Consider the following 17,916-nt stretch of genomic DNA (forward strand, 5'->3'; position numbering starts at 1 on the left):
AGTAGGTATATCTCAATGTGAAGAAGATCTTCTTTATTCCACAAAATAAAAAGCTAAGAACCAGAGAGAGAGAGAGAGAGAAAGAAGAGAGATAGGACAAGCCCATCATTGTGATGAGTATCTGCAATATCACAAGTCTGGTGTGGTGTCCGTGATGTTTGTTTTGGTCAATAACTAACAAGGACTGGCTAGTCTGGCTTTGTTCTCTCTGCTCCGGCGCTGTCCATTGTGTCTACTATAGTTTCTAGTTACGTTTTTGTCAAGAATTTGCGCAATAATAGGTGCCTTTTTGAGTTTTTTTCTAGCTTCATCTATTTACTGCCTTTACAATGCACTCTGTTTTTGGGATTGAAATTTAGTGTTATATTAGAATTTGGAGGCTTAATTAATGTCTGTTTAGTATTGAACCAATTAATTAATGTAGGTGTTTGGGGGGAGGTGGAGTGGCAGGCTGGCAGCGTGGGAAAGGGAGGGGCTGGGTTTGCAGAAGATCTTTTTTCGTTTGGATATATATATTTGAAGAGAGCGACAGAAAGGGAGTGAAAAAGAGAGAAACATGCACAAGAGAAGCGTGATTCTGCATGTTCCTGCTGTGGCACGTATGAAAAAAGAAAGAGGAAGAAAGTACCTCAAATGGTCAAAACACAAAAGAAACACGGGAGGGGAAGAGGACAAACATCCTCGATCTGCAAATAGGAACAGAGCACACCATCAAATTTTTTATCTTAAAAGGAAGAGAGGATATATATATATATGTATATATATATAAAAGTAATTAAGACAAGCCAATTTATAAATCATAATTTAGTATTTAATGAAATTTATAAAGTGGTTCGTCATTTAAAATTATACATATATTTTTTATGCGTTTTTTTTTTTTTAATGAATAACAAAGCCTACATTTTATGTATAGACAAGAGGCTTGTATATATATATATATATATATAGAGAGAGAGAGAGAGAGAGAGAGAGATGCCCTTAATTAAAAAAATAAAAAACATGTAAATGATATTTTTCAAATAAAAAGAATAGGTTAAAAGTGTCTTTGCCTCGTGAGTGTGCATAAAAAGAAAATGTTGGACTGTGCAGTCTGTACTACGTCCTCTTCCCTTCATGTTTCTTTTGTGTTTGGGTTTTATCTCTCTCTCTCTCTCTCTCTCTCTCTCTCTTTCCTTTTTCTTGTTTGTAATGTTCATCATATCGCATGTGCCACAGCAGGGACATGCTTCTTTTGTGTTTGATTGTACGTTTTTTTTTTTTTTTTTGGTACGTTTTAATCAATGTCTTCTGAAGCATTCATTTTTGTAATTATTGATATAAGACGTGATGAGATTTGAAGCTTTGGGGAAGAGAATTATCATGTATAAAATAGTATTATGTGTAAATAGTATTTTTCATGAATATATATTCATAATCGTTTTCAATAGCAATACCCGGAGTCACTATTAGGAAGAGTAGTTATAAACTTATAATTGGTCTTTTTTGTCCACTTTTTTTACTAAGAAAAATAAATAAATTAATTAATACACTGTTGTCAAATAGCCACATTGATTTCAAAAGTTAATACATGGTACATGGGCTTGTCTAATTAATGAAATTAGTCACTCCGCCCATATTCTATTAAAAAACTTAATGAAATATCATACCTTTTAGAATTCAACAAGTGTCTCATTCTTTTACGTCAGCATTATTTTTTTTTTTAAAAAAAAGGCAAGGGAAATCATCCTCGCATACTATTGGTGGTGGAGATCCAACCCCAGGGGTGGGAGTTGTGAACTTGTGATTGCGGGGGGAATCTCCCCTCGCAATGGGTAAAGGGTGATTTAGCCCTAAACATAAAATCACGAGAGAACTATTTTTAGATTAACAATTAACCCTTAATATAAAATTGTTGAGAAAAAATTCACAAAATTACATGTAAAACTTTAATCTTTTTTTTTTAAAAAAAAAAAATAGAAATTGTTACAAATTTATCACAATACGAATTAAACATTATTTATTATTTAATTTGAAATCCATACTTTTCACAAATCTCTATATTTTTAAATTATAAAAAAAATTATAATCTTTTGACTATTTTTTTTTTTTTTGGGGGCTTAATCTTTTGACTATCTTGGTCATTGGACAAGTGCATATGACCCATGAAAACAATGGGCTTGGTCCATTTTCGTGGACTGTTAAACCCTAACGGGTCGAGCCATTTTCCAATCCCCAACCCTAAACCCTCACCACCCAACTATGCGCCACCTCTTAATCCCACTCCTCCGCGGCCGCCTTGGCCGCCGCCTCTTTTACCGGTGGGCCCACTTCAAGGTCCCGACTGCGCCGGCACCGCCGACGCCGCCGAGACCGCCGCGGAAGCCGCAGAGCTTCACGTTCCAGGACTCGACCTGGGAGGACCCGTACAGCTGGATGTCGAACCTGGGCGATAAGGTGGCCATGCGGCACATGGACGTATATATGGAGCAGGAGGAGAAGTACACAGAGGCTGTCATGTCCGACACCGAGCGACTCCAGCCCAAGCTCCAGTCCGAGATGGCCTCTCGCCTCGCCTTCGACCTCTCCACCCCTCCCCTCCACTGGGGCCCTTGGTAGGTCTTCTTTATTTTTTCTCCAATATGCATGTGTAAATGCGAGTGAGGGTGTGGTTGGTTATTTTTGTTAGCATTACTATTTCTTGTTTCAGAGTCTGAATGGTGTCATTCAAAGTGGATCTTCGGTCGCCGCGCAGGTTGTACTATCGGCGGGTGGAAGAAGGAAAACAGTATCCAGTTCTGTGTCGGAGATTGGCGAGCTTGAATGAAGAGTTCATTTCTCACAAATCTCCTTCAGCTGGGTTTGATTTTACCTCTGGCAAGAGAATTGAGCAGAAGCTGCTTGATTATAATCAGGAAGCTGAGAGATTTGGAGGTGCTTATATATACATATATCATTTTCTTAATGTTATAGTAACTGATAAATGGTTAAATTCATTATTTCCTTCAGCTTAAATTTTTATGCTAAGTGGCAATTTATCATAGTGTTAGAGCTTCTAATATTGAGTTCGAACTCTTGACTTAAAAAATTGAATTAAAATATCACATAATTTAGCCTGATTTTGAATATTGGACAGAACAAAGCAAAAAATAGGAAAGGAAAATGACTTGGAATGCTTGAGAAAACAAGTAGTTTTTTAAGCACAAAGTTTATTGTTGTTTTATCTCACTTACTTACAGGTTATGCTTATGAGGAATTATCAGAAGTGTCTCCGGATCATAAGTTTCTTGCATATACCATGTACGATAAGGATAATGACTACTTCAGGTTGTCCGTAAGGAACTTAAATTCTGGTGCTTTATGTAGTAAACCTCAAGCAGAACGTGTTTCAAACTTGGCATGGGCCAAGGATGGACAGGCATTGCTCTATGTTGTCACAGACAAAAATAAGAGGCCGTACCGGTGGGTTACTTGGAGTTTGTAATGGCTCTCTTTATGTCATTTTCCTATCTGTTTTTTCAATTGTGCATTGGATTTAGCATAAGGGAGTTTGGCATTCTTATTCTTCGAATCAGGATATACTGCAGCATGATTGGATCGACTGATGAAGATGTCTTGCTTATGGAAGAATCAGATGATAATGTTCATATTAACATAAGACATACAAAGGATTTTCGATTTGTGACTGTAAATACATTCTCTACTACATCTTCAAAGGTATCGCTATGCAAAACAGTTTGTTATGAAGTAAGGATCTTTTGACATCAATTTATGTTGAAATGATATAATGATCTTGACCATTTTTTAGGTATTTCTGATAAATGCAGCTGATCCATTGTCTGGCATGACATTAATTTGGGATTGTGAAGGTATAGCCCACTGCATAGTTGAGCATCACCAAGGATGCCTTTATATATTTACAGATGCTGCCAAAGAGAGCCAATCAGTTGATTATCATTATCTTCTTCGCAGTCCTGTTGATGCTTCTTCCAGTCCGAGAGTATGGGAGGTTGGTGGGTCAACTATGTCTTTTAATGCTCTAATAATCCTCCCTTCTTACTTGTGAAATTATTGGATCTGTAATACATTGAGTCTCTTTTATGTCTTCAGCAAGATACTTTTGCTGCTTGAGATATGTTTGTGGTTTGTTGCATTTCTCTGCTTTCTTTTAATTGTGTAAATAAATGTTTTTATTAATGATTTTCCTATTTAATTATCATTAGCTTGCAGTTACTCTGTGCTTATGTCTGCATGGTTTTTCTTTCTGTCTTGATTGTTTTCACAGTTAATATACACCTCGAATAATGTACTGTCTTGTTTAGCTCGTTCACTGATGACAAAAATTCAATATTTAAAAAAGTAACTACTGTCTTATTTACTGCAGAGTGTATTTCTTGATGATGGAGATTTGATCATTGAGGATGTTGATTTCAGTGATACACACTTGGTCCTTATTACAAGGGAAGGTCAAAAATTCAGAATTTGTTCCGTTACTCTCCCTTTGCCTGCTGGGAAGGTAGACTCGTAAAAACAGCAATCTGGGGTTTGTGCACATCATGCATTGACGACAACAATTTCACCATAAGCATGATGGTTTCATGCTCTTGACAACTCTCAGTCTCATAGTTTTTTATCTTGTGGCAGGAAGCAGTTCAACTGAAAGATCTAAATCCATATTTCCTCCCTCTTCCGAAATATGTTTCTCAAATTTCATCTGGACCTAATTATGACTACTATTCATCCTCCATGCGCTTTACAATCTCATCGCCTGTGGTATGTTAGTAAATATTGTCTTCTTCTGAGATAGTTTGAGGAAGCCACTTTATTAATTATTTTGATATCATTTCTAATTTGTGTTAATGGCCCACAATTTATTAATGAATCCTGATCAAACCCTAGTTGGAAGATGTGAATGGAAAATGTTGTTAAGGTTCAATTTATTTGTCATAGTTGTTACTACGAGACTAATGTGTGTTTAAATTTTTTGATGTGTCTGTGTGTATCAAAGTTATGACTAATTCAAAACACCAAGTTAATACCAAGTTCTATTAGAATCTTAAATGTTATTATGGGAGTAATGTACTTTGAGTGAAGTATTTTGTTCACTAGTGCATGGAAGATGTTTACGACATAGCACTTACATATTTAGCGATCAGATAATATGTTTTTGGATTACTTACAATAATGTCTTTGAGCCTTTGGATTTTCAAATCAAATTGGTTAGCACAAAGTGATCGCTAAATTTTACATCTATTTACCAGCCAAACTATTTTAGTCTTGAGACTATAGTCTACACCTCTGGCTTTCAAAGGTAAGCCATGCAGATCAATTCTTTCCTGTATCACTGAGAAGGGATTTGGAACTTTTTTCTTCTACAGTTTCACCTGCTTGATGTCATTTAAAAAAAAAAAAAAGAAATTGGGCATAGCATACATGCTTCTGCCCTATGGATTGCTGAATTATACCATTTGATAACTCGCATGGTAGCTTATTGTTCTTAATTTGAAAGATCACGTGTCTTTTCTTTTCACGTTGTTATGAGACAGTATGTATCTCCCAGCCAATCAACCCCATGCTCTTGAAATTTTCTCAGATGCCCGATGCTGTGGTTGATTATGACCTCTCAAATGGCAAGTGGAATATCATTCAACAGCAAAATATTCTTCATGAAAGAACACGAATATTGTATGGAACAGTCTCTTCTGTAAGCATTGCTGAAAACAACTCAAATACCAAAAATTCCAATTCCACGAATGAAGTCAATGTTGAAGATGATAACATGTGGAATGACCTCTCTGAGTTTTATGCTTGTGAACACTATGATGTCTCTTCACATGATGGGGTTGTGGTTCCTTTAACTATTGTATACTCACACAAAAACAAGAAAGAGAATCAGAACCCTGGATTACTTCATGGGCATGGAGCTTACGGTGAATTACTTGACAAACGATGGCGTAGCGAGTTGAAAAGCCTTCTTGATCGTGGTTGGGTTGTTGCTTACGCTGATGTTAGGTTTGTTTCATGTTAATTACTGACGTCCTGTTTAGCTGGAATTTTTATTCTTGCACTGAATGTAGGTATTTTGTGAACTGAGCTGCATTTTATTCCTGTGGCTATGTTTTCTACTCTCAAAGTCCCTTGTGGAAATATAATTTTTTGCTTCAAATGCATGGGAAATAATTTTCCAGAGCAATTTGGCTGCCTATTGCTTAACTGTAATGGTCTGGATGATCTGTTACAGGGGTGGAGGTGGTGGGGGTAAAAAGTGGCATCATGATGGCAGACGTACAAAAAAGAATAATTCCACAAAAGATTATCTCTCCTGTGCCAAATTCCTTATTGAGAGAGGGATTGTGCAAGAAAACAAGCTTGCTGGTTGGGGTTTTAGTGCTGGAGGGCTTTTGGTTGCTTCTGCCATCAATTCTTGCCCAGATTTATTTCGTGCTGCAATTTTGAAGGTATGTATGAGTAATGAGTCTATCTGCATGCTTTTGAGTCTCTTGTTGTTCTTGTTGCATAGCTTTTTGTCTGATTGCTTTGATCAGATGGTATCCACTGTTCTTAGTTGAAAAGTCTTGTGTAAGAAATGCTTGTTATGTTATCACCATACCAAAATGAAAGCCAATGGCATGGAAGTTGAGCACTTGCCTGTACACAGCTGTAAGGAGGCAATGTGATTTTTTATTTTCGTAATACATATTGAGTATATAGAACTTATAGTAGAACTGAATGCAGATGTACATTCTTCTTTGTATGTCACTCCATCTTATATATCTGTTTCAGGTTCCATTTCTAGATCCAACCAACACTCTTCTCTATCCCATTTTACCACTCACGGCTGTTGACTATGAAGAGTTTGGGTACCCCGGAGATGTTGATGATTTTCATGCCATACAGAAATATTCTCCTTACGATAATATTCAGAAGGATGCTCTTTATCCAGCTGTATTGGTTACCTCATCTTTCAACACGCGGTAGCATTTTAAACCATTTTGAGGTTTTTCTATGACATGCACATTAACTTGTGTTACTTGTGGAAGTATAGTATGACCAGAACCACTGTTAAATGAGAAATTTGTGCCAGTTGTTGGATGAGGGAAGTTTGATGGTTATCAATGGAAGTTGGCTATGTCATTAGCCACTAGGGGTTTTGAGTTTCCAAATGGGTAGGAGTCAAAACATGAAGTGAGGGGACTTCAACTTGGAGCTTCAGTAGTTGTCCCTAAATAATGGCCTGCTGAGGCCTCCTGGACAGATCTAGTTTTACTTATAAGAAATAAAAAAGATAAGATATGATTAGAGATCTACTTGCTTATATCTGTAAATAGCCAAATGTGCTGTTTAAGGCCTTCTAGAAGTGCTGATTTTTATTTCTTTTGCCTTTTTATGAGCCAATCTACTGAACGGATATAGTGGAGCACTCACTTTATTTTTTGACATGTTTCAGATTTGGGGTGTGGGAAGCTGCAAAATGGGTTGCACGAGTCCGTGAACTTGCTATTTATGATCCAAAACGTCCAATACTACTTAATTTAACAACAGACATAGTGGAGGAAAACAGGTACCTACAGTGCAAGGAATCAGCATTGGAGACTGCATTTCTTATAAAGGTAATGGAATCTTAGTTTTGCTTCCACCAAATCTTATGATCTCGGCAAGGCAGAAATTCTACCAATGGGGGGGGAGAGGCATCTTTTCAGGGATCAATTCTACAATCCAAACTATCCCTCTGTGGATTCATTATTTAATAATCGAAGTCTTATTTGGTTGCTGTGGTACCATATAAAGCCTACTCTTTTGGGGGGTGGATGATCTGGCCTAACGTGGTGGCTCATTTTGCATAAGTAGCCAACTGCATCAAGACAAGAAGGGATTTCTATAGTAGGTGCATGAAGAAGACCTTCGATTGTGGTTATTTTTAGTTGAGATCACTTCCATGTACCTTATTGGGAATCTATACCCAATAATTTTGTTGTTTGGATTATTAGTGATTCGGGCAATAAATGTGAGAAAGCTCTTCTTATAGGGCTCATTTGTCCGAACAGTCTTGGGAAGCCTAATTTCCTGCTCGAGCAAGTGAGTCTCATAGGATGATGTTCTTTTACATTTACTGCTCAGATCAACAAATTGCTAGGAATTCAAATCACCTTATTGGTCATATATGAAATTCAAAACTATGTCTTGAAGTTGAAGGTGTCCTCATCTTTTAATCTTATGATAAGGACTTATTAAATTAGAAGCTAGTTGATCTAGTACTTTATCTTTCTAAGATAGTATGTATTTTATGTTGATGCTGACGATTATAGACAAGCAAAATCTTCGAAATCTATTAGTTTAGTAGCCAACTACATCTTCTATCGGCTTGAGATTGTCAACGGATCACTGTCACCAACTACCATATGAGATCCACTTCAGAAGACAACTTCCTTACAAAGCCTCTCCCTTAAGGGTTTTGTCAAACAGCACACCATTCTTTCTCAACTACTTTAATCCAATCTTTTGGATGGTATATAAAAGATATACCGAACGAAAGAAATATATATATATATATATATATTCAAAGAGAAGCTTGTTCAGGGTAGGTTGCTTGTATTCTTTTCTATTTTAAGAGAAGCAGGTTTTGGATATTCCAACTCACCCCACCAAAAAAAAAAAATCTGGCCATATTTGTCAACAACATTGTTTTGTCTTTTGTTTTATGTTCTCAAGCCGAAGACGTAAACAAACAAACCATCAAAACACACATTAACAAACAGACGCTCGAGATTTTGTGTGATCATTATCAAGTTTGAAAAAGAAGCCGCCACTGGCATGACCATACCCTACCAGCTTCACAAAAAGGACCCTCTCAAGCTTCTAGAGCACAGAATCCACATATCAAAAGGAAATAAAGAAGAAGAATGACTCCACCTTCGCCACTATATTTCCATGGGTACAAAACTCGACGATTATGGCCCAATTTTGATAATTACAAACGAGAAAAGAGATCCCATACACTTAAAACTAGCCTGTCTTTGATTGCTTTAACTTTTCCCAGTTTGATAATGCTCTACGCATTATGCAAAGGAATATCTATTTCCTATTAACGTCAAATCCCTCTTTCTTGGTGATCGAGCACGCCCGGTCTGATTCAATCGTTCCTTTTTGTCCCCCCCTCCAGTAAGGAAAAGGATTAAACCAAGTTGAACCGAAAACGACACCTGCTTTACTAGTCATGACTCATGCCTTGGACATGAAATAGCCAGGGACAATTTTTCAAATTAGACGCAAATTCAACACAAATTCAACACAAATTTAACATCAAATTAATAGATTATAGACTATAGTGGAAGTGTTTGACATTTTTAATTAAATCAACCAAATTATAATTGACTAATATAAATACTTCATGCTTCGACACGACTCGAACCAGAAATTTCCATTTAGACAAATGTTGTAGAGTTAGAAAAAAGGGTTCTGTGAGGAATGAAGGTGCTTGATCACTGATTGGATACGTAGTATAGTATGTATGTACTAGGAAATAGAGGAAGATAGCAACTTGAACTTCCCTGTGGCTGTGATGAATTGTGTTTGCAGAGTTCCCTGAGAGGCTGAGTGGGTAAAATAAGCATATGCCATTGAGTAGAATTGTAAGGTAAAGTAAGCAAAATTAGCTACTTTTTTAACAGAAGCAAGCAGACTATCATGTGATGGTGAAACTGTGTTCATATTATCATATATTTCAGCTTCAAGTTCACCATGACTTCCTGGGAACATATAAATTTCTAAAGCCAACTCTACAGGAACCCAAAAGTTTGAAAAAAGAAAATTCCGAGCAATAACAAACATGAATTAACAAATTCAGCCATATGGATTGAGAAGTCTGAGGAAGAGCCCGGGTATCTGGCCACAGAAATTAATACCTTCACGCCCTTGCTGAGGCTTTCCCATCCTTCCTTTGGCTTCTGAATCTTTCACTGAGAGTACTGCAGGAGATTCCTCGGAAGAAGTTTCCATGCCAAAAGCATTCAACTATATGCAAAATAGAACAAAGCCGTGGATATGTATGGGGGTCTTATGTCTCAGAACCTTCTTCAACTGTTGGAAGGGCACCCTCTCTGATGAATGTCGGATTAAGAAACTTCGCCACAAAAGCCCATAACTTGTAAACGTCCTCAAAGTTTGTTAGAAAGCCTAGAGAAGCTGTAACAACCTCAACCCTTATGAACCCACTTTTTCCTCCATCATGCCGGCCATTTTCCATCGGCCTGCAAAGCGTTGTATCTTCAAAATTTGAAGTACCTCGTTGCTGTCTGGGGCTATCTAGAATCCTTATGTGACTAAGAAAGCCGATGCCAAGAGAGATACCTTCTCTTTCGGCCAGCTTCTGAACAACTTCTGGATTGATAAGACCCCTGTTTCTGTCCCTCACATTGAAAGCCACCGCTGCACCTCTTTCATATTTTATTTTTGGGCCATAGATGTAAACAAGATTCTTGCTGTCATCCCCATCTGAACCAGGTAATCTTAGTTGCAGTAATGAGGTCACAAGCCAATTGATCAAAAACCGTAGCCTGAGGGTGGTTTTATTGAGGCCCAACATATTAACATGATCAAGATGCCGGCATATTATCTCAGGTTCTCTCCTGTCCCAGTCTTGCCCGTCATCATACTCACCATCACTAGTGTGCTCTTCATCATCCAGGCTGGTCACAGATATCTCTCCTGCCTCCAATGTTTGGCTCAGCCGCTCTTTATGATTGTCTTCCATGCTGAAGGATACCCTCTTTTCCCTGTTTGCTGTTTCATTGTCTTCTGAAACAAAAAATCTACCACCAGCATATTTATTCGCTTCCCTTCTCCCCAACAACCTATATTCACCTTCAGTTTCTCTCCTTATGGCGCTCTCTTTCATCTCCATGTAAATTTCAGAGGTTGAGCCATTCTCTTGGCTGCTATGCTGAAAAGCAGAAGATGATCCGTTGACACGGGATCCATTTGCTGCAGAATTGGAAACAGACCCACTAGGAAGGGGTTTGCTGGTTGTGGTCTCTTCTTCAATCTCCTGAACACGAAGACGATCAATAAACTTTCTACTATTTTCTGAAGTGGGGTTTGCTGCTGCAAATTGTTCTTCTTCAGGGACCTCCTTGACACGTTCCAGTTCCTGGGAAACTGACAGGACAGCAGCATCAAACGATAGCACATGGCGGTCACCATGAGGCCCATGGTTGACCTCCTTGTCATCATATATCGGGCTTCCATACATCTTGGAAGAGGGCTTTGGAGATAGCCGCTTGTGATTTTTCCTGCTAGGAAACGAGAAGGGCGGTAAGGGAGAGGCCACCTTCTGTTTGTTCAGTTGGCTTACATTGTCAGACCCCAATGGACTCTGACCCAAATCAATCCAGAACGAGTTGTCAGATGATTCATCTTCACTGAAGACCGGGCTCTTCATCACCTCCCCAACTGAAATACTCTCAGTTTCTTCAAATATGGTGCTTGTCCCATCCCTCTCAGAGCTATCATGATCCATCTCAGTCTCAAATACATCCCTCACCTGAGCAGATGTAAATGCACCAGAAAAAGCAGGCAACTGAGTTCCCTGGCGAGTTTCAGAGGTTTTATCACCATTCCCAACTAGTTCATCATCTTCAATTCCAGCCAACCTGTCCAGACCGTCCATAGAATCACTCAAATACAAAGGAAATTCGGGGGTAATCTTCACCATTCCAACCCCAGTACACCCAGACTGACTTTGAAGGCTTCCCATCACTGATTTCTTGATCAGAAGACATCCAAAACCAGTCGGGTCATACCCGAATACCCTGTAAAATGATGTGATAATGAAATCTGGTCTGAATAAGGACAACCCAAGTGAATCCATATCCTTGGGACCCAATGAACCAGCATCAAGCAAAACATGCCAATTGTTTTGCTGCGCTAGTGCCATCCATTGGTACGAATACTTGGCCCCAGTAACTCTAGACTGAACTGGAAACACGAAAAGACCGACTGCAGAATCCTTCTTCCGTCTCTTCTTGCTAGAAATCTGCTTTCTCAAATCAGTGGAGCACAACTTCAGGGTTGGCCATTTGAACCACGCACTGTGCACTTTAGCACCTTTCTCCCTAGCACCCTGAGCCATCCAATTCACAGACTGGCTCTCGTAATCAAACATTGTCAACAACTTTTTGTTGGTATGAAAAGGGTATGACTCAGCCAACAATTTATATGCAGACCCTCTACTCACGGTAAAAACTAGGCCATACTCATGCTCAGGAATGTTCAAATAGTCCATAATCCTAGTCTTTATATCATGCTCAACAGTTCCTCTCTCAGCACCTCCATATAAAGCATGATTGCTCAAATTTGCAGTAATCTCAGACAAGCTAAACGTGGAAGACTCCCAATAGTGAAGAGTCTGAACATAAGAAAACAAACCATACCCACAGTAATCAAGGCATACCTTAGGGGACAAGTGCGAGTACTCCTCGGACCTCAGCTGATCGATCTTCTCCAAAGACTGGTATTTGGGATACATGGTTAGGAACTTCGAGAAGGACTCGCTGAGGCCTGGAATGGCATCTTCGGACTCGAAAGAGCGCTCGGCGGCAAGGGCAGTGGCTCGGAGGAACTCGCGCTGCGCATGGAGCCTCGCGAGCGAGCGGGACCGACCCAAGGTCTCGTCCTGGTTGGCCAGCGACTCCGAATCCTCCATGTCTTTGGATTTGAAGAGAGACCCATCTTCGGAAGCTTCCTCGAGAGCTTCCCTGAGCTTGTTCTCTTGCAATTTCCGAAGAATCGACGAGCTTTTCTTGGTTTCAAGAGCTGAATCAGACCCATCTTTTCTTCTGCTGCTGCTCTTCTTGTCCAGAATCAGAGCGGCGCATTGGGAAATGTTTTTCCATATGGAAAGATGCATGAAAGCAATTCAGATCAAAGAAACCCAGCAATTCAAAGGATCTATAACTCCAACACCAAAGAAATGTGAAGAACAATGAGAATCCAACCACAAAAATTAAGGCTTTCAGTGGACCATTTCCCAGGTAAAAATCCCAATATAGAAACACAATTCCAAGAAAAACACAAAATTGCAAGGAAACCCAAGAGAGATCGAAACTTTAAGGCTCAAATCTTAGAACCCAGATCCCCAAGATTAACAATAACACTGTAAAAGAATGTAGAAGAAAAGGGCTTCCCAGAAAAGATGAACCCAGTATACCTGAAAGAGCTCAAAGAAAGACCTCGCTCTCTCTCTCTTTTTCACTACAATACAATTAAAAGCAAGCAATTAAGCAAACCCTCCACATCAAATGCTCTCTCTGATTTACTTTGATAATAGTAAATCCAAGACATACCGGTATTGATAACCCCACTCTGCTCTCTATCTCATTGACCTCTCTCTCTCTCTCTCTCCAATCTTCCACTATCCTGCCCTTCACAAACAGTGAGAAAGGACATTGACTTTCACAAACCCAATTTGTAAAATGACGCTATTCTTATAACTCCTTATTAATTAATTTGGTTTTCTTTTTCTTAGAAGAAATTATATATTAAGCTCCTGCTGTGCTGTGGCCGGGACCCACTACGAGCCATTCCTTGCTACACAGTCCATATCCACGCCTAAAAGTCAAACAATCGGCTGGGCTTTGTGTGTAAAAGCTGTGTTCTGTCCAATTAGGCAGCCACATCCAAAACCCCCCCTGAAATCTTTTTAATTAATTAACTTCTTCCATCACATGCTTTATTTATTTAAAAATATTGCATTATTGTCATGTTGGCCTGTTTGGATATTTTCTCCAAACTAATACTGCTCTATTTTTGATTATTTATTAAGAGGGATTTTTTTTTTTTGTTGCAGTATTTCTGTTATTTCTATAGATTTAACATATTCTATCGTTAAGAGTGTTACTTGATATATATGTGAATTTTATAATATTAATTAAATAATTAAATTCATAATTTAAATTGAGAAAACCAACATGGCTAGTTTTCTTTTTCTTTTTAATCGAGGAATCTTAAATCAAGAAAGTTTAGTGGTTGAGAAGCTTGTTATCTAGTATAAATTAGAGCTATTGGCATAGAGGAAAACAAAAAAAATTGAGCTATTGCCTATTGGTTCTTCCTTGTGGCAGGTGAGTGGTGGGTGTTTCTGGCCTTCTAGGCATACTGTTAAAGACTAAGATTTGTCTTGAAAAAAACAAAAAAAGAAGACAACAAATTAGAAAGGGGAGAACTGATAAATAAACGTAGGCTGTAGGCACATGAAGATAGATCAACTGTTTAAACTTGTCTTTTTCTTTAGCAATTTTGGATAACGTTTATAGTATATTATCAGGAAAATGACCAACGTAGTCAACTCCCATAACAGGATTAATCAAAGATAAAAATAATTTATTAAGGGAGTTTTATCCATACCTAATTCTCCATCATTTCTATGAATTAATCCAATGCAGACTATGTTGTTAGGATGCCCATACTCATCGGTGAATTTAACTCCATTTGTAGGTTAATCACGCTGGCATTGTTTGTTAAAATTTTTATTTTCTGTCTTTTGTTCTCTCTTCTAAAAAAGAAAAAGAAAAGTATATTAACAAACAAAACAAAAATAAAACAAAACGTTGTTAAAAACACAAAACAGTTTTCATTTTTATTTCACGTCATAACATTTTTTTTCAAACCAAAAAACAAAAAATGCTTTAAAACCCACATTAATAAACACAGCCAGCTCAATACATCACCAAGTTGAAATAACAGTCAGGGAAAAATAACTCTATTGCAACAAAAGTGCTTAATATGGCCTATTTATATCAAGCATCCATGCAATTATGGCAATCCCATTAAAGAATGTTTGTGGAGAGGGGGCTCCTTTCTCTAGAGTCTAGAGTGTGGTAAATTTAGCATACCCTTTAATTACTGCAAACTCAATTTGGTATCTTTATCTTTGGTGCCCACTTAAAACATTAACAAAAAAAGAAAAAAGACACTAAAGGGTGTTGATCTGGTGCAATCATTATTAGAGGGAGAATGTTTTGTTTCAGAATCATATTGAAGAGTCAATGTACATGGGAAAGAGTTGGGTTGGATGGTCATTGCACTTTATCTGTTGATAATAATTTTTATCGAAGGTAAAGTTGAGATATTTATAGGCTATAATACAAAAAGCTGCCCATAAAGAGATTCTACTTTAGTTCTGTTCTTCATAGGAATGAGCCTAGTTAATGAGGCAGGAATATTGGGTTTTTGCATTAACTATGTTTCATGATATAATTACTTAGTAAGACAAGTTTTATGGTAAATATTAAATAATAATTATAATTTTATATGGTCTGGAATTATTTTTTACAGTGATATTGCTGATCCGGGGGGGTCTTTTATATATTTTTGGTTAAATGATCAAAGGGGATGATTCCTTTGATATCAGAAATTCCTTCAATCAAAAAAACAAAAAGAAGAAGAAGAAGGAAACAAACAGACACTACAGACTGCCTTTGGATTCCCTCTCCTCAATAGCCGGACTCAATGCACAAAACCCTAGAAGCTGCCTCGAAAAGAAAATGATCAATTGGCAGCATTCCGTTTACTTTTTTAATTTGCGATTATCAAATTGACTACACTCCAAAAAAAAATAAAAAAATAAAAAAATTCCCAAAAAGAAAGCTACTACAATACAAACAATAAAGAAGTGGCAGATAATCACATGCATTTCTTTGTTCCTTTTTATTTAGTTTCGTAATTTAAGAGCCCAGTGCACTTCAAGCTTAAAATGTTTAACACAAATCATAGCAAATCCTTTTATTTGCCCTCCACCATTCATTTAGAACATTATTTATGCCTTGATACAATGTTAAATAATCGCTTATTTTAAAAGTTTATGTCGATAAAAATAAATAAATAAATTTAATCATTTAATTAAATACTTTAACATGTTCAAATACAACACGCCAAATATTTGGAGAAAAAAGTGTGTAAAGAAGGCAAAAGAGTAACAAAGGTTCAATGAAAGTATTGGCGGAACCGTTAGAAAGTGAAGTAAGGAGGAAAGTTAAAACGACACATGGTAGGTAAGAAGAAAATTGAGCATATATATGGTGAAGCGATAGGGGTTTTGGGACTCCCACATATTCTTTGTTGGAGCCATGAGAAATGAATTAGGATACTCTCCGGTTCAAATATCCTATTAGTTATATTGGAGTGATATTTATGTCTCCTAAAAAAGTAAAAAGACAAAAATGCCTCTCTAATATAACTAATTGGATATTATCCAATTCAAATAAACTAGAAATAATCTTGTTTCATTAGAGATATCCTCCCTAGAATATCTGTGAGGTTATCCTGTGTGCCTAGTGATTACTTATTGTGGCGAAATGGGAGTGATGAGGTATAACATATTTTACTGTGGTTGAGGTGTTCTCTGAGGCAAGATGTGTTATGGGCTAAGATTATGGACCCTTTGCCGGCATGTAACAATTAGGCTAGCCTAAGTGGCTTCTAGGAGCCCCTAAGTTGACTTGGTTGTAATTGGTCCCATAATTGTTGGGCCCGATGGGGAGCCATTGATAACTAGGTACATCAATAACTATAGAAAATCACAGGTACTTTCAATTAAGGCTTTATTATCATTTATTTTAAAAGTTTAAATAAATAAAAAATAATTAAATTTAATTAATATTTTACACCGTCTATATAGGTGTAACTCAAGCTCTTCATTAATAAATAAAGTCCAAAACGTGAAACATTTAATTGAAATAGGAGATCAATAATGGAGATAATATAGTAATATACAATCCAACATTTACTTTAATACTATATCAAATAAGTAGTTATCAGTTATCAATAACTTAAATTGATTAAAAAATTAATAATTTAATTGATATTCTAAACCCTATTTATGCAATTATATAAGAGTTGAAAGGTATATTTTCTTGACAATGAAATTGAAGGGCTCATCGTGGAGCACGTGAATTGTTGCCATAGACCGTAGTTGTATTTATCTGAAGCCAGCCCAACACAATCATGCTTAGTCAACCAAGTTTCGTGAAGACCAAAACTACCCCTGGTCAATTCACGATGGTGGACTGCATCGAACGACAACTCGATTAGTCAACGATCCTTTTTTTTTTTTTTTTTTCTTTCCTGAAGGACCAACTTACCCTTTGCTCGGATCACGAGGCAGCCAGGTTTCCATCACATGCCTCCCACGAAAAGAGGGCAACAAAAGGGAGGCAATGATCGAAGTACAAGGTGTCCATTAGAGCATCTCTGTGTTTGTCTGTAAACTAATTTATGTGCCTCAAAGCACGAAGGTGGCAACTTTGTTAAAGGTGGAGGGGATTAGAGAGTTGATGAGTAGGGGGGTGATCTCTTTTTGTGCTCAAATGCCTTTTCTTTTTGGAGGTTTTCTTTGTTGAGCTCGCTCTAAGATGCTCAATTCTTTACAAGCTCCACTATAAAAGATTTTGGATTAGGTCATTGTGCACCAGAAATTTGACTTGGGGTGTTTTGTTGGTAAAAAGTGGTACCCTCAACCAACAATCCAACAGACAACTAGAGGTCCTTGTTGATATGAGATTTCATGGGATGCCTTGGGTCTTTGAGGAAGAAAATGAGTATCCAAAGTTTCAATTATCTAGGGTGAACAATTATTGACACAATACGCAAATTCAATACAAAATTAGTGAATTATGGTTAAGGAGTGTGACCAATTTAATTAAATGAATTAAATTATAGTTGACTTGACCCAAACCCGGCACTTGACATAAATTGTCCTGTCAACAATAACAACAATAATATAAGAACATATCATGGGAATGCTAAGGACGAAGTTTTCTTTCGAATTGGATTAGTGAAATTATTCCAATTAAGTCTATTAAACTGACACATAATATTAAAATACATGAGAATTATATATATATATATATATATATATATTACAAGTTCTAAGGATAAATGTCAATT

At 37.3% G+C, this 17,916-nt stretch overlaps 2 protein-coding genes across 4 annotated transcripts; one reads left to right on the forward strand and one right to left on the reverse strand.

Annotated features, from left to right (window-relative positions):
- The first annotated feature begins 2,228 nt into the window (after positions 1 to 2,228).
- LOC132187199 (Prolyl oligopeptidase family protein) lies at positions 2,229 to 8,162 on the forward strand. 3 transcript variants are annotated; one of them, XM_059601423.2, is made up of 11 exons: positions 2,229 to 2,591; positions 2,732 to 2,910; positions 3,216 to 3,438; positions 3,552 to 3,693; positions 3,785 to 3,985; positions 4,361 to 4,492; positions 4,621 to 4,749; positions 5,570 to 5,988; positions 6,218 to 6,434; positions 6,760 to 6,950; positions 7,424 to 8,162. In XM_059601423.2, exons 1-11 carry the CDS (start codon positions 2,239 to 2,241, stop codon positions 7,599 to 7,601), a joined length of 2,364 nt encoding a protein of 787 aa, XP_059457406.1. In that variant the 5' UTR covers positions 2,229 to 2,238; the 3' UTR covers positions 7,602 to 8,162. The 3 variants fall into 3 exon arrangements, with proteins under 3 accessions (XP_059457406.1, XP_059457407.1, XP_059457408.1); XM_059601424.2 differs by having other exon boundaries at positions 6,760 to 6,973; positions 7,424 to 7,506; XM_059601425.2 differs by having other exon boundaries at positions 2,508 to 2,591; positions 2,687 to 2,910.
- Positions 8,163 to 9,663: 1,501 nt separating this feature from the next.
- Positions 9,664 to 13,411, reverse strand: LOC132186814 (uncharacterized). The gene has a single exon (XM_059600889.2). It carries the CDS (start codon positions 12,878 to 12,880, stop codon positions 10,031 to 10,033), a length of 2,850 nt encoding a protein of 949 aa, XP_059456872.2. The 5' UTR covers positions 12,881 to 13,411; the 3' UTR covers positions 9,664 to 10,030.
- Positions 13,412 to 17,916: the final 4,505 nt, after the last annotated feature.

The sequence above is a fragment of the Corylus avellana genome, chromosome 6 (assembly GCF_965113065.1).
Source record: "Corylus avellana chromosome 6, dhCorAvel1.hap1.2, whole genome shotgun sequence".
NCBI classification, from domain to species: domain Eukaryota; kingdom Viridiplantae; phylum Streptophyta; class Magnoliopsida; order Fagales; family Betulaceae; genus Corylus; species Corylus avellana.